Source organism: Mytilus trossulus, chromosome 13 (genome assembly GCF_036588685.1).
Source record: "Mytilus trossulus isolate FHL-02 chromosome 13, PNRI_Mtr1.1.1.hap1, whole genome shotgun sequence".
NCBI lineage: Eukaryota > Metazoa > Mollusca > Bivalvia > Mytilida > Mytilidae > Mytilus > Mytilus trossulus.
The window spans coordinates 28,904,878-28,926,033 of NC_086385.1; the positions used below are offsets into that span (position 1 = coordinate 28,904,878).

A 21,156-nucleotide genomic window follows, 5' to 3' on the forward strand; every position below is an offset into this window, starting at 1 on the left:
TCTATAAATAAACTTACTGTTTCCACAGCCACTTTCATCACTGCCATCTACACAGTTAACTTCTCCATTACACTGCCATGATTTTGGAATACACTTCTTGTTTGAAGAACATGAGAACTGTTCACTGGTACAATTGGCATATACTATAAAATTAAAAAAAACAGATACCAGATTGTAGTGAAATTGTGATCATAGTATTTGAACAAAATGTTTTTGTCAAAAAAGGAATACAACCAATACCAGATGTGGACCTGCATTGCTGTATGTAATTTATTGAGGAAGCATAACTGATCATTCTCTTTCATTGAAGACAAGAATAATTTAATGAAATTTTCCTTGTTTAATGAGTAATGCAAAATTTCAAATTATCCTAGTCAATTAAAATAAACACACCTGCTATGTGCAGAACTGACAACCTCAGTGCAAAAATACTATGATATTGTGGACAAACTATTTAGACCACTTGGCCACTCTGGCTATCCAACTATTGAAACCAATACTTACTATCTTTACAAACAAGGGGGGGGTTTAACCACTGTGACGGTATTGCACTGTGTTAATCTTCACAGTGCTTCTCGTCAATGTGTGTCATCATTGCACTGGATCTTTAACCCAAGCCCTTGTTAATAACTACTTACATGCATGTTCACAGTTTTTTCATCACTCCCATCTTTACAATCTTTTTCATAATCACACTTGCCCTCCAACCCCAGCCTCTGTTTATATTTCAACTACTTACCATGTTTACATTTTTTTCATCACTCCCATCTTTACAATCTTTGTCTTAATCATACTTGCCCTCCAACCCCAGCCTCTGTTTATATAACAACTACTTACCATGGTCACAGTTTTTTCATCACTCCCATCTTTACAATCTTTGTCATAATCACACTTGCCCTCCAACCCCAGCCTCTGTTTATATTACAACTACTTACCATGTTCACAGTTTTTTTCATCACTCCCATCTTTACAATCTTTGTCGTAATCACACTTGCCCTCCAACCCCAGCCTCTGTTTATATTACAACTACTTACCATGTTCACAGTTTTTTCATCACTCCCATCTTTACAATCTTTGTCATAATCACACTTGCCCTCCAACCCCAGCCTCTGTTTATATTACAACTACTTACCATGTTCACAGTTTTTTCATCACTCCCATCTTTACAATCTTTGTCATAATCACAATTGCCCTCCAACCCCAGCCTCTGTTTATATTACAACTACTTACCATGTTCACAGTTTTTTCATCAATCCCATCTTTACAATCTTTGTCATAATCACACTTGCCCTCCAACCCCAGCCTCTGTTTATATTACAACTACTTACCATGTTCACAGTTTTTTTCATCACTCCCATCTTTACAATCTTTGTCGTAATCACACTTCCAGCCTTGAGGTATACAATTGTTGTCATCACACTTAAACTGGTTGGCACTGCAAGATCTATTTGCTATAATATGTAAATAGGGATACTGGATCAATTTGAGAGAAAACTTCCATTAAGCTAATCAAGAATTTATATGGTGGCTCCTCACAATAAGGAATAGGAGCAGGTTGATAAAAAGAAGGACTGTATTTTATTACAAAATTGGCTATTAATTTTTGTGGCCATCTGATCAAATAGGCTCACTGGTTTAACAAACCATATATGCTTATATGGACTTCAAATGACTATAAAAACAGCAAACAATCACTTGCCCAATCTAATGCCCAAAACCCCAAAATGACCTGATTTATTTTAGATCTTTTCTTTTTTATGTGTTTTATCATTTGCTCTTGCCATTTGATTACAGCCATTTTGTTTTAAATTTTCCACGGAGTTCAGTATTTTTGTACGGTAATTTTACTTTTTTCTACACTTGTTAAACCCCCTTTTTATCAACATGCTTAATAATGTCAACAGAGTTGCTAACACAAAAATGATAGCTCATTTTAATATAAATTCCAGGCTTAACAAAAATAAATCATTGAAGGCCATACATTGACCTATAATGGTTTACTTTTATAAATTATTATTTGGATGGAGAGTGGTTTCATTGGCACTTACACCACATCTTCCTATATCTATTCATAATTTCAGTCATCAAAACTTTTCCAATCTCATTTTTTAGATTTCATACTTTTTTCAGTGGTCAAGGATTCACAATTATAAATGGGCACATTAAGTTCTGAAGAATTTACAGAAATGTCCCGTCCTCCAAAACCTACCATGTTCCGCCCTCTAAACTTACCATGTATCTTCCCCCTTAAACTTACCACAATCTTTTTCATCACTATTGTCTGTGAGACTACAATCGATATCCCCATCACACTTCCATGATTCAGGGATACAGCGTCCTGACGTACACTTGAAGAAATCTTTTGGACATGTGGTATTCTTACATACTGTGTCAGGCGGCTCATCTTTACCATCTAAACAATCCTTGTCATGATCACATCTCCACATGAATGGAACACATCGGTTGCCATCACATTTGAATTGATCCTCATTACAATCCTTTGCAGCTGAAGATAAAAATCACTGATTAAAATAGGAGGGACTTTCGAAATTATGGATCGAAAATAAACTAACGACACCATGACTAAAAGATATAATTGCATGATTACATAATATCTCATCTACTGCATTTATAGTAGCTTAAACTCTGGTTAAAAAAATATTTGGCAATACTAATTTTTGAAGAATGAACAAAGGCAAGTATAATGGATTGAAAATAAATTGACAACGCCATGACCAAAAGATATAATTGCATGATTACATAATATCTTATCCACTGCATTTATAGTAGCTAAAACTCTGGTTAAAAAAATATTTGGCAATATTGATTTTTGAAGAATGAACAAAGGCGAGTATAATTATTGCAATTTTGTTTAAGAAAGATGCAAACAGATATGTCCCTAATATCAGAATGCAAGTTCTTATTGTTGTGATACTTAAAGAATCACATTTTTGCATTAATAAAAATCTTGTAATAGTTTTCTGATATTTTATAATTGACATGTTATGACTGCCACCATCTGTACCTAATTATATAATCTAGAACTTATATATTTCTCTGTCCTGAGTGTTCTTATTTTTATTTTTACTGTATTCCTGTCACGTAATTTTGTCATTTTAGATATATTTTTCACATTGCCACATAAGTGGGAGGTTTGGCTAGCCATGAAACCATGTTCAACCTGCAGTTTTGTCTTATATTTCTTGTACCAAGTCCAGACTATTGCAGTTGAAATCAAATAGTCTGTTTCAATGTATGTTGGTGTTTGTTTTTTGTCAGTGTTTCTGTTACGTTGTTTTCCTCTTATAATTGATATTTTTCCCACGGTAAGTTTGTATTCCTCAATTTGTTTTTTACCTTAATCAATTTATGACTATTTTTGAAATGCTGTATAGTACTGTTGCCTTTTTAAATATAAAAAAGAAGATGCGGTATGATTGCCAATGAGACAACTATCCACAAAAGACCAAAATGACACAGACATTAACAACTATAGGTCACCGTACGGCCTTTAACAATGAGCAAAGATACTTACTACAGTTATGTTCGTCCTGTCCATCTTTACAGTGTTGGTTCCCATCACATACATGTGTCAGTGGTATACACTTGTTCTCTTTCTGACATTTTACATAACCCTTTAAACAGTCATACTTATCTGAAAAAATATAACAGTACTAGTGTAATTATATTTTTTTTTACAATTTCAATTTTTGTTAATTCAATTGAAAATCATATTATGTCATTGACAAAAGGATGGACGGACAAACAAACCAACAGATGCACAGACCTAACAGCATACTGCCCATAAATGGGACATAAAATTAATTAGACTGAAATTATTTCCTAACCATTGATTCTAAATACACAAAGTTAAAAAATCATTTAGATTCTGTATACAATACACTAAGCAGTACTTAAAATTTATTTAGTATGAACATTTTTTTTCTGTTAATATTGAAAATTACTACTGCAACACATACTTTTGATTTATTTTTATATCTGAAACTACCTTATAAAAATATTGAAGAAATTTTCTAATAGACAACTCTCTGTCAAAAACTCTGGTTTAAGTGAACATCATTTGTGTGTTTAGTGGCGCACTTAATTCCATTCCAATGTTGAGCCAGTGGTTGGAAAACTATTATTCTATATTGTATGAATTATTCGGCAAATAGAATTTTCAAAATTGACAATCAATACTGCAGTCATTAGGGAATTGACATCAAGTACCTACAGAACAACCATTATTTCTAGTTTATCCTGCACAATGACGATCACTAAGACGTTTGATGAACGCTAATAGAGCAGGAATACAGCCAATCCCCTCTATCTGGTCTATCTATGACGTCATATAGGCGCGTATAATTGAGGAGTTTTTTCCGGTGACGGATGAACTCAAAAGTGGTCTATTGAATGCTAAACCACCATACTCTCTTGCATTCATTCCCTCTTGCCAATTTAAAAAGTTTCATTACAATAATTTACAACTTTTTGGAATATGGGATACTCAATGCTCTTTAACTTTGTACTTGTTTGGCTTTATAAATATTTTGATATGAGCGTCACTGATGAGTCTTATGTATATTGACGAAACACGTGTCTGGTGTACTAAATTATAATCCTGGTACCTTTGAAAACTATAATTACCAATTAAATCGAAGTGATGGATATCACTCATGGAAAGATTAGAAGAGTAGTTTGAATTATTTCATATTAAGGTATGGTGGGGGGAATGAACATTTATAAAGCACTATTGCTGAAAATTGCATTTACAGCAGGTCTTTAGAAGGAAACTTGCTTTTCCAGTATGAGGATAAAGGTGCTCAAATTAAATAATATCGGTCTCTAAATTTTATTTAAACTGCAGTTTATATCTTATCGAAATGATGTTGCCGGTTCTGAGCATGTTTCAAAAAAACAAAAAAATGCAAAAATTCTTCTAGTAAATGTTACCAAATATCCTTGTAAGACGTAAATTTAGACCAACAGCTAAAAGCTTTTTTTAAAAGTGCCAACAAAATAATCTAAAAATGTTGTTTTGGGGCATTTGTAAGTTGAAACAGAGGTTATATGGCATTGAAAATTAAAAGTTTTAGAGTGCCTTTTGATCAAATTTTAATGTATTTTTCAACACAGGGCATATTCAATATTATTTTTCAATGTAATCTAATTAAAAAACTAATGTTATTGAAATGTGGATTCTTTCTTGATTGCAAAAATATATATTTACTTCTAATAAAAATTAAATTGACTAAAATAGACATAATGATTGATGGGAAATAAACTAATAAACAATGTTTTTTTATAATTAAAAGTTTATGAATTCTAAAACTGTTTCAAGCCAATTCCTGATAAAAAAAAGTGAACTAATCTAAATTGTTGATTAATTACAGATGATAATTGGAAATTTATCAAGTAAATTATAGGCCATTCTTGAATACCTTTTATATATACATATTTATATTTATATTTCATTTTTTTAAGATCTTGCTATTCCATTAATCATTTATCTTTCAGATATAATTTACAGAATTACTTTATGTAATGTAGATCAAAAGTAATTGGCAATAAATAAATCTGTCATCCTTATAAATATCAAACAAATAATACACACATTTGTGTAATCAATTATGAGGTCAAATACTTGTGTATTAAGAATTAGATGCATATTGGAGTAGTCTGTACAATTATGTAAGACTGATGTAGATAGGTAATGTGGTCAATTTGATTGGCAGTTTGGGAGGTGGGGCATTGTAATTAAAAGTCCACCTTGTCTCTGATTGTTTAGTGATAATGACAGTTGTCAATCGTAATAGTTGAATCAATACCCACTTTCCTAATCAAAATGTTTTTAAAAAAGCCTGCACATCAACACACATTAATGACATACATTCTTGAATGAACTGCTCCAATAATATACCCAGTTTTTTCAGTTTATTTGTGTATTATGTGCACATACATGAGAACTATAGGGAACTATATTTTAGTGTGAATACATTTAGTAACAGCAGTTAACCTGTCCTGTTTTTAGGGAGGGTGGTGCCTAAGTAAAGATTTAGAACAAGTTCTAATCTTTCCAAAAACAATAAGTTCATCAAGCATTATATAATAAAGGTGGAATTCATATCAAAGTTTTTTACAGATGAGTAACCTTCATCAAAACAAAGAAGCCATCAAGACATTAAAAATGCTGACCGTTGGCTAACTGAGTTTTGTCTTCCTAAGAACATGAAATGATTTATCTAATAACCAAGACATAATATAATACTAACCACACTGTTCTTCGTCAGATTTATCCTTGCATTCTGCATTACCATTACAGATATCCACTGGCGGCAAACAACCAGTTTTATCTACGGCACCTTTACACTGGAAATAGCCTCTCTGTGGACAGTAATAGGGCTCTGAAATGAAATTAAAAAATTCTGTTAATGTATTTTTTCTGTCCTTTAGAGGCTTTTTCTATTTTTATATATGTGGACAGTTATAGGGTTCTGAAATGAAATTTTAAAATCATTTTATGTTTTTTCAAATGTCCTGTAGACGCCTTTTCAAGTTCTATTGTTTTAAGAGTGTTATTTTTTTACCACATGTGGAGCTGAATCTGCTTCCCTTTTGGGACCCCTCAGATCTTCCATTGGTTTTTGGTAGGATTCCAGTTAATCAGTCCTCAGTTTTTATCAATATGCAGTGTTATTTAGACTGTTGTTAATTCTGGATTTTACTAATGAGTTTATGATATTTGAACATCAATATACTACAGTTGACTCTAATTTGCAACAGGTCAATATTTTTAACAAGGGGTTCTAAAATGATTTTCCCTCTGAAGGTAACACATTGAATCTCCCCAGTCTGACCGGACACCCTAATAAAATCTACTTACGTGTACAATTAATTTCATCTTCTCCTCCCGCACAGTCTGTGTAATTGTCACATTTCCACCATGATGGTATACACTTGGAACTTTCTTTACATTCAAAATGGCTGAAACAGAAAAATTTGTGATGTCATTTTCTTTGTATCACTCTGACATATTTAAAAAAAATAATTTTGGCTTGAAAAATGAAATATGAAGGCATAAATATCATTTAATTTAAAAAATGTCTAAGTCAGGATAATATGAAGGTACAAATTTATTTATTTTTTCTGCTCAACTGGGCTTAAATAAGAATACAAACAAAATATTTGACTGGTTCTGTTTCATGCAGAATTCACTTTTACACTTTTTCATTTATAACTTTCAAAGAAAGTTTTTGTGGAAATAATATAAAGAGAGAGTGCAAGGAAATGCTCTAAAATTGAATTTATTCAGTCAGAAGTCAAAAGAGTTTCACTAAAAAATTCAAAACTCAAAAATTGAATTTAAATACTGTTTTACTTACAATGGCTCATTGCAAGTTGGTACACAGTTGTAACTACCATCAAGCTTGTAGTTTTCTGGACAACCACATACCCTGGTTATCGATCGGAAAAATGTTGATGTTCTGAATGATGACACCATGAATGGTTTAAGAAGACACAAATGTGAACAGCCACCATTTCTGACACGACATGGATTAAAATGTGCTAAAAGTAAAAACAGTATAATGATTCCCAAATATTCCATTAAAATGTAACATTGAATTATTGAAACAAGCAATATTTGATGAATAAAATTATTATGTTGTTAAAAAAAAAAAAAAAAGAATTATTAAGAGGTTGGAAAGTAGTATAGGGTTGAAAATTCAAAATCTTTAAATGAGAAACACTCTTCCATTTATGAAATTTTGATAAATCAAATCAGTATACATTTCCAACTAAAATGACCCAAATGTCCAATAAGAAATACATGAACAGACACATTATATTTCTTATATTCAGTCTTTCATTAATTTTCCTAATTTTTCGTTACTCAAGAACACTTTTACAAGATGATTTAGTCCATAGTCAGTTCTTCTTTTTTTTACCCCACCTTGCATTGCATGTAATTGATCATTCCCTATAATTAACTCTGCCTATCTTTTCTCAAATGCCACATGTCAATTTTCAATAGAAGTACCTTCTGACTCCCCTCCCCTACACTTACCCCCACCATAGAATCAATTATAGAACAGCCCTTAATAATACCTTCTGTCTGTCTCATTTTATGATAGACCTGTATATCCATAGGTCTGTGTGAAGTTTTAACAATCGTTGTACGATTTTCTCCAGAAAACTTGTGAGCTCTGTTAATACTCTTTGATTCCCAATCAGTCCAAAATATGTAGTCCGTGAATGTCGTTAGAGCAAAGGTATGAGGCAAATTTTTATTGATCACGACAAACTGGTTACTGCCATCAAGATCCGCCATACTTATATAGTCCAAACTTGCATCGGACCAGAATATTTTCTCCGTCACATAATCAATCGTCAATCCATTGGGCCATGCCAGGTTCTGGGTAATAATTCGTTCAATGTGAGTTCCGTCCATGTGTGCTCTCGATATGTGTGGCTGATCTCCCCAGTCTGTGTAAAATAAGTATCCTCGTAATGGGTGCACCTCCAGACCTCTCGGCTCTTGTAGTCCATCTTCTATCAGGATTTTACGATAGCTGCCGTCCAGACGGGAGACTTCTATTGTATCAGCAGTCTTGTCACACCAGAACAAGTTTTGTCCTACCCAGTCTACAGCCAGTCCATCTGGATTCTTCACATGTCTGGCATCATGCAATGTTTCAATCTGAAAGGTAAATAATCACATTAATATTTTTTTTAAAGAAAATATTTATGTATTTGTGGTTATTTCAGATTATATCAAAAGACATATCTAAGAAAATTTTACAATTCTATGAGCTTCAAGTTTTTTAAAGAATTCATCAGCAAATATGAGAGACGAATGCGCAAGTTTTGTATATCAACAAATGCAATTTCAACAAGCCAAAGTTTGCAAAATTTAAAAAAAAAAATTGAGACATAGCCCATTTACTATGCCTTGACCTAAATGTCACACAATTTCTACATTATAAATACGGCTATACCATAAATTGTCAAACAATCCATGTTTTCTAAATAATGAAGATATTAACAAAAGAACCTACTTTTAAATATACAGTAAATTCACCAAATTTTCCATTTATAAAGGGACTTTAATCGAGAACAGTGAAAGTGGCTCTACTTGGATGTAATTATAAGGTGTAAATAAGCTTTTGACATATAATGGCTTACTTTTACAAATTGCGACTTGGATTGAGAGTTGTTTCATTGGCACTTATACCACATCTTCTTATATCTATTGTGAATATTAAAGTGTCTTAGGTTGAAACAAAGTCAAATTAGAAGATTGAAACTTATTCCAAGATGCTTGGACAGACAAATGTAATATTGAATGCCCTTTGTTACTCCAAACGTTTCGGCTGCAAACAGGAAGGAAAATAGACTTTGGACTACAATCCTACCTTATTATCATCACTGCTTAAGTCAAGTCGTCGTATCCAGCTGTTTTTACTGGTGATGTCTGTCCAGTAAATTGTTTTACTTCTAAAATCATAATCAACAGCTACAGCGTTCTCTGTGTCACTAACAATTATTTTCTGATAACTGCCACTAAATGACATATTCAAAATCTGGTTTCTGTTGGCAACTATTAAAAATGGCCGATTTTCATCTAAAAAAATAGAGACAGATGATAATTATTAAAATATAATCATGCAAGGGCATTTTGGGTAATATTATGATTTCATTTATTTTAATGAATACCAATTTTTATAGATTCAGGAAATAATCTGTTTTCATGGATATTTGATTTCAATGTTTTGCCAAGGTCTTCATACAAGCCTATATAAAATTTCTACTTTGTCAAACATTGAAATTCTTGGTTCACCTATACCCATATGAACTTTCACATATCAACTTTCTTTCGTCCTGATACTGCATGAACTATTTTGTAAAGATTCATCTGGCTTTTAGTAGAAATTCATAAAGGCATGGTACAAACTTTACAAACTTAGGCTGAAAGGCCTGAAGCCAGGTATGAAAACTCAAGTTTCAACTGCCCAGTATGTTAAACTTACTGTTTAAAATTTTACATGTTTGTTTATTGGTTTCCAAAACATATAAATTGTTATAACTGGATACAAATTTTTTATGCAGAGCTGATGGGCCTCTGGTCAGTCTTGAAAACAGTTCTGTTTCAACAGGCTTACATACTGTTCAACTTACTATTAAGAATTTTGCATGTTCGTTTATCAGGTTCCAATGCATAGCCATCAGCACAGTAACAACGGTATGAGCCTTCTTCATTCACACAGAAATGTGAGCAAGGGTATTCCTTCCTACATTCATCTATATCTGTAAGGAAAATATAAAATAAGAAACTGTTACAAAGGTACATAACACTACAGGGAGATAACTCTGTTAAATGAGCTGAACAATTTAATAACTTTCTCTTGTAAACAAGATATTTAGCTTCTCAATGATCAAAATAAGTACTTCATCAAAACTGTTACAAATCTCTAAAATATATCACACAAACCTTCACATATATGATGATCTTTCAGTATGTAACCAGGAGGACATGTACACTGGTACCCTATCTTGGTGTCTACACATTTATGACTGCAGACAGGATGTGGAAACTGACATTCATTGACAACTAAAAAAGAAGATTAAACACATACTGTAAATTAAGAAATTCATAAAATTAGTGTTTGTCTAGTGTTTGGACTAGTCTTTTCTGTAAGTGGATATTTCATTGTTATTAAAGAGCTCTCATTCTTTACACATATACTTTATACAGGACCTATAACTTTCTTTTAAAAATATTAAAAAAATCACATTAAAAAACAAAACTCTGGACCTTTAATTAAAGCAAAGTTGAACTACTATATAAAATTGCTGTGAAGAGCCTACATAAAAAGCACAGAGCATCCTCTCAGCCTGCTTCAAGCTTCCTTGTAAACAATCATCTATCTATACTGCTATTTTATTTAAAGGAAGAGACAGATTTTATTGAGCCACATCTCTTCTGAAACAATACTAAGCTGAAAATATTTGTGATATGACATATAAATGTAGTACTTTCTATCTTTGTCTTTGAAACAATCTATTTTCCACAGAAAACACCAATATTTTAGAAAATAACCCAATCCAGAGACCATAATTGATCCATGTCATACTCAGTCCACATACTGCCCGCAAAATTTTAAATCTCTTTGTTTCATCCTTTCTAGTAATTCATAAAATCTACTGTAGAAACATTAATTTTTCGTGGGGTTAAAATTCCAAGGTTTTGTCATTTTTTAATATTTCATGGGGATTTGATTTCGTGGTTTCCTTTTTATGGAAGTGTTATTACATGAAGGTTAAATTTTCATGGGGGTTTTAATTTCATTACACGAAAAAACAAAATTAAATCCTCCACGAAAATTTCTGCTTGTTCAGTATATACATACAGCATTGTTCTGATTCATCTGACGAGTCACCACAGTCATTGTTCCCATTACAAACAAGATCGTCATGGATACAGTCGCCATTCTTACAGAGGAATGTTCCATTCTCACACTTGTTTGGTTCAAATGTAGGACAATTCTCTTCGTCCTCACGGTTTGAACAATCAGGGTAGCCATTACAACGCAGTTTCTTGTCAATGCATGTGTTGTCTCCACAATCAAATACATCAGATGTGTTACACTTATTATACGCTGAAATGAAGATGTAGTATTGATTACTCTGGATTCATCAAAATTCAATGGGAACTTTATCTTTTATCAACATATTGTCTCCACAGTCTTTATCATGGACACAGAATTTTATACTTTTACAGGTTTTTTTTCTATGACATTATCTATAATATCTATAATAAATAAAAACCAATGTAAACATGAATAAGTTGAATTCTATAACCTTTTTTTAAATTTATGGGGAAATACTCTTCATTGGTTCCTGTCTGTCATATTTTGTTTTCTTCAATTGATTTATAATAAATCAGGATATTTGTTTTCTTTATTTCATCATTTCACATTTTGTCAATTGGGGAATATTATAGTTGACTATACAGTATGGGTTTCTTTTATTGCAAACTAAAGCTGCTAACATCAACATTATTCAGACTATGGTGGATAGTTGTCTCACTGGCAATCATACATCTACTTATGTTTATATCAACAAATCTGATTGGATAAAAACTACTTACGACAAGATGCTGGTTCATCACTATTGTCTCCGCAGTCATCGTCATGGTCACAGAAAAATATATCCCTTATACAATTGTTGTTGTTACAACGGAATTCTTTGGCTTCACATGAAACAGAGGCTGAAATTAAACAAAGTACAAAATGTATTGATATGTAGCATAATGTAAGAAAACACCAATTAAAATTTAAAGTAAAACAAATGTGATTAGCTTACAGTAGAAATTGATAATTATAGATTATCATTGATCATCTCAACGAAATCAGTTTTCTCACTATACCCCAGTATGGTGATAGTGAGAAAAGCAATCCAGTTGAGAAGACCAATGATATTCTGTTATCCCTATTTTACCTATGATGACATTGTCAATTTCATTAGCAATGCCACCTGCCCCCTTAATTTCTAGTGAAAATTTTTCATATCACTCAAATCCGCCAAGAAAGGAAATTATTAGTCAGCAAGATCAAAGGAAAATTTCATAAAACAGTGATTATAATGGTATGTTTCATATTGCATTAAGGGAGATAACTCTACTTTCAAATAAACTTACAACAATTAGCTTTCTCATCCTCGCCGTCTGGACAGTCAGAGTCTCCATCACAGGTCCATGTTTGAGATATACAACGACCATTGTGGCATCTGAATTCATCTGTTTTACATGTTCTGTTTGGTGTAACTGTAAAAGTAATTATTTAAATATCCCTTTTTTAATCTTAATTCTGGTATAAATGTGTGGTAGATAATATCATGTTCTATATGGAAAAAATAGCACATAGGGATGTTTAATTGAAGAAAAAATATTGAACTGCATTTATTATTGTGAATACTTAATTGCTTGCAAAATGTGAATTAATTCAATTGCAAACACTTAATGAAGGAAAACATGGAAAAGGGCTACTGAAATTATAATTTTCTTTATTTTTTTGTACCATTTTTTGCCTTTATAAGAACATTTAAATAACTTCTGAATTTACAGTACATGTGTATGTATTTTTATGTATATTATCTTTTAACTTCTCTGTAACCTGTGTACTGGCATGGTTTTATGAGAATAAACTATCTATCTATTGTTCTAAGATTAAGCCATCTTGCAATAAATTTCTTTGACAAGAAGACAAATTAATAACAAAGAGAAGATAACTCACGACATCCATTAGTTTCATCACTTTTATCTGGACAATCTGGATGTCCGTCACATTCCCAGGATTTAGGTAGGCATGTTCCGTCTTTACATTCAAACAATTCACCACAGGTTACATCTGAAATAAATAGAATTTAAAACATTCTGTTTATGCACTAGAAGAGGATATATTTCCCTGTATATGGCTAAGTTGAAAAATTGATTCTAAACACACATATATTTTGTATTTGTGTAAAAAAGTTTAAAAATGCAATCAATCACTAATTTTTCTGTATACAAAAAAATATTTTTACATGAAATTTCAATTTATGACCTTTAACTGTGTTGCATGAACGCATATTCTTTTTTCTTTACTTCTGATAAATAAAAGAAAACTTAAAGACTGAATTTCACATAAAAAAGTAAATAACTTACTGCAGCCTTTCTCATCAGAGTTATCTCCACAATCATTGTCTGTGTCACACATCCAACTGTTTGGTATACAACTGCCGCTGTCACAACGGAATTTACCAGCAGGACAATCTAAAAGATAAAAAAAATATATATATTATTTTTTTTTAGTGCTAATGGGCTGCATCATAATCAGAAGTAACAACTGGTAAATCATGCTTTTGCAAAACATCTAAATGCAAATGGTAGCCTCAGTCTAGTCAGTCTATTCAGAATTTTTGCAAGGATTTTAGTGTTTTATTTTCATTCAATGGATTCCAATTTTCATGAGTTTCATGGGTAATGATGTGAACCACAAATTTACATGTTCAACAAATAACATATTGTCTATAAGGCACAAATAACATATTGTCTATAAGGCAACTTTTCCTCAATCCACAAAATTGATATCCACGAAAATAAATGAATTCACAGAATACTTATTTCGGGACCCATTGGAGCCATTGTGTTCAGAGACCTCCATGTCAGTATTCTTTCTATTACTTATCAAATATAAATATCACAAGGACATTTGTCCCTCATTATACCATTCATCACATATACCTACCTTCACTTGCAGGACAGTTTTTCTCATCATTGCTGTCCCAACAGTCAATGGTGCCATCACAGATCCAGCTATGTAATATACACTGAGATGTTGTATTACATGGTACCACGGTCTCCTTTGTGTCACCGAACGAATCAATGTCACATGTCAAATCTGCAATCAAAGAAATAACATTCAAATATGATTAGTTGGTTATTGGTGTTTAATACTACTTTCAGGTTTTGAAGGACAATTAATATACTCCAAATTGAAAAATCAACCAATCAAAATACTGGATTTGCTGTTTCAATCAAAAATTTTATACCCCAAGTACTGAGTAAAGCTATGACAGAAAGGCCTGAAATAATGACTAAATCAGGATGGCCAGTTTTGATTGGTGGAGTAGAGTGTCAGGAGAAAACCATTCACCATCAGCAGGAAAAAACATACAAATAAGATGTTTAGATACTTATTTGTTTTTTTACAGTTAAGTTTTATCTTTGTTTTCAGTCAGTAAGAATATAAATTGTGTATAAAATAGCTGTGTGCATGTGTCAAAAAGAATCAATTTGTCACATGCATGTAAAATCAATTACTGTCTTGAAAACCAAATCTTTTTTGAAGTGATCATATCTAAGGGACATAATTTTCTTTCTTTTTTTTTGCATTCCATACATTTAAGATGGCACATAATTTAGTAAACAAGATAAATGAGCAAATGAAGGAAAATAAATATTGAAAGTGTCCATGGGATACAGATGATACCACCATTTGCATATAACGTTATAAAGGGGTATAACTCAGAAAGGTAAAAGAAATGCCACCCAAATTTGAATGATCTTTGTTTTATAGTATAGGTTTTGTGTATAAGTTTCATAACATTTGGTTGAGGCAAACTTAAGTTTAAGAGCAGAAACGAAACATTCAGAATTTTTTTTCAGTTGTAAAGGGGCATAACTCTAGAACAGTAAAACTGACACCCCAAATTGATCTGTATTTTGTGTTAATAAGCATTGTGTATAAGTTTCATAACATTTGATTGAGGCAAACTAAAGTAAGAGTAAAGTTAAAGAACAGAAACCAATTTTGGGACGTATGGATGGAAAAAGGCAACATTTAATACCCCCTCCGATAAAGGGAGATAAACTTACTACAATTAATTTCATCTGAGTGATCACTGCAATCTTTATCTCTGTCGCAGACAAATGACTTTTGAATACACGCTCTGTCATTGCACATGAACTCTGTCTCGGTGTCACATGTACAGTTGACCTCATCAGAATAATCCCCACATTCATTGATACCATTGCATCTAAGCTTGAGTCCCAAACATTTGTCATTGTCACATTTGAATGTTCCTGGTGGACATTGCATTTTACCTAAAATCATACATAACCATGATTACTAATTAGTCAGTAGAGGATTTGGAAAGGCAGTTTCATCACTTCTTTTTTAAGCAATCATTTTAATTAGTAGTTTATTACAGTAAATTCAGAAATTTTTACTGATAACTTTTGAAAGGTGAGCGCATTGTTGGATGATTTTATTCTAAAATTATATTTATCATGAGAAATGTAAAAAAAAATATAATTTGCCAATCAAAAAGGGGGGACATAGCCCTCTACATCCCCTCACCCTTAGACACCCACTGAGCACACCAATTATTTAGAAAAACCTTTACAGAGAAAAATATAGATGAACTTACTGCAAACAGTTGGAAATTCATCACTACCATCTAAACAATTGGTAACATTGTCACATAGAGCACTTTTGGGTATACACTTTTGTTTGTCGTGGCACACAAAATCTGTCTTTGAACATCTGGCATCTTTTGATACACAAGTTTTCCCATCAGGCAGCAGTACATTTTTAGCATCACTACAGGTACAGTGTGCTTGGCCATTTTCTTTCACATGACAAAGATCAGAACATCCAAAAGCATTCTCATAACATGGATTTTGTGAACCTGCAAGAAACAAATGATTTGGCTCTTCAACATTTGAATAGAGTATAGGATTTTCAAATATTCGGACCTTGATTGTTTATAAAAAGGCATTAATTATTGAAATGCATATCTGGTGCAGTAAAATTAGTACTGTCAATGTGATAGTATTTGGAATTCAAATTTCAGCAAGTTAGTGCAAAGAACTATAACTAAAAAGGCCAAATTAGTGAAAATACTGCTGACCACAGATGTTGATGGGGGCAACAAACATTAAATTAAATTTCTCTGGTTTTTTTTACTTACAAACTTCTGCATCTTTAGCATAGACAGCGAGTCCCATTGGCTGTCTGTCTAACTTGTCACGTAGCACAGAATGGATGTTCCCATCATACTTATTCACTCTGGCAACAGCTCTCAACATCCAGTCAGTCCAATATATATAATCTCCATAGATGGTCAGACCAAAGGAATGCTGGGGGAGTGTGGTAATTATCACCTGTAATAAACAAAATATAATATGGAGTTTAGTATGACGTCCATTTACACTGAACTAGTACACATTTTCATTTATGTTTAATCATGCCCATCCATTCTCAATTTTACATAAGCCTCAAAAAATATTATGTTCTAATAAAATTAAGAATGGAAATGGGGAATGTGTATGAGACAACAACCCAGTCAAAGAGCAGAAAAAATAAGGTGGCTTTAAACACAGCGAAAAGATCCTACGCTATGAGCTCTGCTTCAGCTTGACCCTTAACAAAAATGTGTACTTTAATAGCTATTATAATGCTTACCTTGTGCACTCATCTCAGTATGCATCAAATTTAAACATTTCAAGCCATGCATTGTGAAATAAAATGAGGCCCATATCAAGTTTTTAAGAGTGCTTTGGGTGATGGCCTCCAGGACTGACATACATTTTAACATATAATAAACAGGTAATTGCAGAATTAAAACTTTGTCTTTAATATTTCATGTGTAAATGCATATTTCTATATTACTGCCTTTAAACTGACCTCACGATTTTTTCCATCAAAATCAGATCTCTCAATTTTATCTAATCTTGCATCAGACCAGTACAGGCGCTGTGCTTTGTGGTCTATGGCTAAACCATTTGGTGTTCTGATATCCTCTGTTATTATTGATACCACATCCCACCCATCCATTGTTGATCTTTGTATCCTTGGCGACAAGTCATTCCAATTTGTCCAAAACATCCTCCTGTAATACATTTGATGTTTAAAATCTATCGTAAATTCTGAAATTATTTGGCAGTTTTAATAATTCACTGTTTCAGAATCTAATGCATTCTGAGTAATATTTTAAAAGCATACACCAAAACCTTGTAATTGATTTTATCTAAACAATGGAAATCCAACCAATGACTTAATGTTATTTTCATTTTGGTATACGAATAAAGAGATTACCCATAGTCCTTTAAATTCTGAAAAGGCGAATTGAGACATGGTGAGCATAACAATAATAAGAACTCAGATGTTAAATCCGACAAAATTTCCTGTAATCACAATAATTAATTGCACATTTTGGTCTGTAAGTTTACATCACAATACTTAAATGCACACAAAAAACTCTGAATTTACAGTATGCCATCCATCATTCATTTGGATAAAATGGTTTTTTACTGATTTTTCATTCTTCAAATATTAATTTTCATGTAAACATTCAAACTTGTACAAAGGCTTATACATAAACTAATTCATAAGTAGAAGAAAATCTGCTACTTATCAGTGGACATTTTTGTCATATCTAGTTAGTACCTAGTTGTATAAAGTTCGGTACAATATGAGCTATTATATTAACTACCTTGTGCATTCGTCCAGTACAATGGCCCTAGGGTGATCACTAGCTCCTAGTTGTACAACAGGCTGTACAGGGCCTGCCTTGGTTCCGTTACTAATTAATGGTACACGACAAATAGATGAGTTTGTGTAACTTGTGTAATACAAGTATGGTCTATCTTCATCATGCATGTATGCCAATCCTTCAGCTGAGCCGACGGCTAAAATACATAAAAGAATAATATAAAAATTTATGTTTTGTGAGCATTTATGAAATACTTTACACCAAAAAGAGTTAAGTGGTTTGCTTAACAACTCATTTCAACAAATGTTTAAACTAAAATGAGTAATTGTTTTAATAGAATGGGATTTGTTAATATTTTTTGGAGTATCAATGAGTAAATATTTGTGGATTTCATGGGTAAAGGTACTGCATGAACTCAAATGTCCTACAAAGAGAAATCTTTCTGCTGGCTTGCATGCAGATTTAATCACAACCATGAAATCAAAGATCCATTAAAAATTAGTATCAGCAAAAATAAATAAATCCACTATTTTCAGGGCTATTGCATTAAAAATGTATGTAAGCGGGTATAGGAAGGGATGTTTAATTTTATAAATGTTGTTAATGGTGCTTTTTTCAGCATGCTTCTATTACCATTATGCAAATTTATCTAAAAAATGGTTATCGGTTGTAGGGATATTTTGAAAGATCCTTCCTATCCTCCCACATACATTTCTAAAAATGAAATAGCCATCCCAAATAACCTGTATATAAGTGTTTTTGCTACTTTCAGTCATTTCCACAGTAAATTTTGTGCTATCAAAAACAACATGTTCAATATCTCCAAACTTAATACCACTTTATAAAACATTTAATTGTTATATAAAAATAAAATTTGTCTTTAATACTAACACCAAAGTTAATACCACTTATAAAACATTTGCTTGTTGTATAAAAAATAATTTTGTCTTAAATACTCACAATCGACTACAACAGTAAATTCTGTGCCATTAAAATGAACATATTGAATATCTCCACGTTGAATATCACTGAAGAATAATCTTTTATTGACCACATCAACAGTCATGCCAATAACATTTTTCATATGATTTTCGTTTTCAATCTTCCACAGTGGTCTCTGAATACCACCATCCATGTGTGTACTCTCAATAGATGTCACTTTAGAATACAGCAAAAACGCATCATGATCTACAAAAAAATTAATGAATAAATTATAGTGTTTTTTTTTTATTAATTTCTGACAAATATTAGAAAATCAAATGAAAATGAAACTCAACTCACAGATCCAGTAAATGATTTGCTTATGGAAACTCATAAAATCAAACATATAAAAAACAAAATAGGTGTACAATATAAAAAAAGTCATTATACAATGAAGACAATGAAGGTGAAGTTTCTGAGAAAAAAAATCTAAAATTCTAAAAAAAGCTTTTGTTGCCCATACAAAGATGGGACAGAAGAACATAAAATTGGACAGAATATTGAATTAATGAAAGGACATGTGTCCTGGTCACTATATACAGCCAGGTATAGAAAAAACACAGGCAGAGTATAATTTCAAAAACAAATACATGGGTATTGATATATACATATATATAGATAAAAGTGCTGTTCCTTTATTTAAATTAATTATGTGTTTGCAATGTGCAATGGAACCCCCAAGGGTGACTGGGGTATAGAAATATGGTCACTTGGTCTTCTCCCAACCAGCAGTAAAAACGCTTGCTGAAGTGGGGCCTCCATTTGGCTGTGCGGTTGTATCAAGTTCGCAGTCGTGTCCGGTCAGAAGGGGGACATTAAATCCGATGCCTCGTGTAAAGAGAGTGCCAAGCTCTTTGCACGTTAAGAACCCTTGCAGCAACTGTTTGAGGGGTCCGTAGATGGCCTGCTGCAAATCAAAATTTCTGTCCCTATCCAATATACCCTCCTTTTCCGGATGCAGTCCAAATTTCTCTGACCATCATCCCAGATGGCCTCTATTGTATCAACCTACATATTGTATTTATTGTGAACTTGTTCTCGTCCTGAATATGCATGAAATATTTGCCACTGGACATAAATCAACCAACAATCAATCAATCAATCAATCAATCAATCAATCAATCAGCAATGTGCAAAGGAAGGTGGTTCATATTGGATATTTCTCATTTATTAAATCTATCTATATTAAATTAAAACTGTCAGAATGAAAAACATACTAAATGCATAATATGTATATATATGAGAGATTATGAATTGATTGATTCTTCAATTTTCATGTCCAGTTGTAAATATTTCAGTCATGTATTGGACAAAAATATGATAGATAATTATATTGAGAATGGAAATTAGGAATGTGTGAAAGAACAACAACCTGACCAAAGAGCAGATACTTTCATTTAGTAATAATATATTGCAAATCTGTGGGTCTTTATTGTGATGTAAACTATTCCAGTTTAAGGAGTTGGTAGGTGCAGGATGATTTATAACACGAGGGGTGCCACATGTGGAGCAGGATCTGCTAACCCTTCCAGTGCACCTGAGATCACCCCTAGTTTTTGGTGGGGTTCGTGTTGTTTATTCTTCAGTTTTCTATGTTGTGTCATGTGTACTATTGTTTGTCTGTTTGTCCTATTCATTTTTAGCCATGGTGTTGTCAGTTTATTTTCAACTTATGAGTTTGACTGTACCTCTGGTATCTTTCGTCTCTCTTTTATGTGTATGTCTGGAGAAAAAATAAAAATGTTTTAACATTTCTTACCCTCACAAGTCCTGCCATCTTTTGCCAGTTTGCTATAAGAACAGGCACATGATGGCGTACTCCCACCAGTATAGAAACACAGCTGTTGGCAACTTCCATTCAGACCACTACTACAAGTATTTGACTCTACAAAATTAAAAAAACAAGGTGATGTTTCTATATTGAAATATGACGAAATCACTCAAGCATGACATATAGGTTACAAATAAAATATATTCTAGATCAGTATTTAACAATAAAGAAAACTTTATATCAGACCACTACCATAAAAGTATTTGATTCTACAATATTCTAAACAGGAAGATGTATCTATAAGATGCCTAGATGCTTCTATATTGAAAAACATGACATGTAAGAAAAAATAAACAAGTGAAACTGCC

General features: G+C 32.3%; 1 protein-coding gene across 1 annotated transcript in view; it reads right to left on the bottom strand.

The window, feature by feature from the left end:
• The window catches only part of LOC134694221 (low-density lipoprotein receptor-related protein 1-like), a 136,456-nt gene that overhangs the window by 27,813 nt on the left and 87,487 nt on the right, over positions 1-21,156 (bottom strand). Inside the window, exons 39-62 of the mRNA XM_063555219.1 lie at positions 20,777-20,902; positions 18,997-19,224; positions 18,037-18,232; positions 17,229-17,433; positions 16,513-16,705; positions 15,970-16,230; positions 15,416-15,643; positions 14,286-14,438; positions 13,703-13,810; positions 13,293-13,406; positions 12,698-12,823; positions 12,149-12,268; positions 11,409-11,657; positions 10,490-10,609; positions 10,177-10,305; positions 9,414-9,622; positions 8,107-8,698; positions 7,383-7,566; positions 6,884-6,984; positions 6,273-6,404; positions 3,536-3,655; positions 2,258-2,506; positions 1,329-1,451; positions 18-143 (exon numbers count right to left, since the gene is read on the bottom strand). Coding sequence (XP_063411289.1) covers positions 18-143; positions 1,329-1,451; positions 2,258-2,506; positions 3,536-3,655; positions 6,273-6,404; positions 6,884-6,984; positions 7,383-7,566; positions 8,107-8,698; positions 9,414-9,622; positions 10,177-10,305; positions 10,490-10,609; positions 11,409-11,657; positions 12,149-12,268; positions 12,698-12,823; positions 13,293-13,406; positions 13,703-13,810; positions 14,286-14,438; positions 15,416-15,643; positions 15,970-16,230; positions 16,513-16,705; positions 17,229-17,433; positions 18,037-18,232; positions 18,997-19,224; positions 20,777-20,902 — 4,392 coding nt within the window. The remainder of the gene's footprint in view (positions 1-17; positions 144-1,328; positions 1,452-2,257; positions 2,507-3,535; positions 3,656-6,272; positions 6,405-6,883; positions 6,985-7,382; positions 7,567-8,106; positions 8,699-9,413; positions 9,623-10,176; positions 10,306-10,489; positions 10,610-11,408; positions 11,658-12,148; positions 12,269-12,697; positions 12,824-13,292; positions 13,407-13,702; positions 13,811-14,285; positions 14,439-15,415; positions 15,644-15,969; positions 16,231-16,512; positions 16,706-17,228; positions 17,434-18,036; positions 18,233-18,996; positions 19,225-20,776; positions 20,903-21,156) is intronic.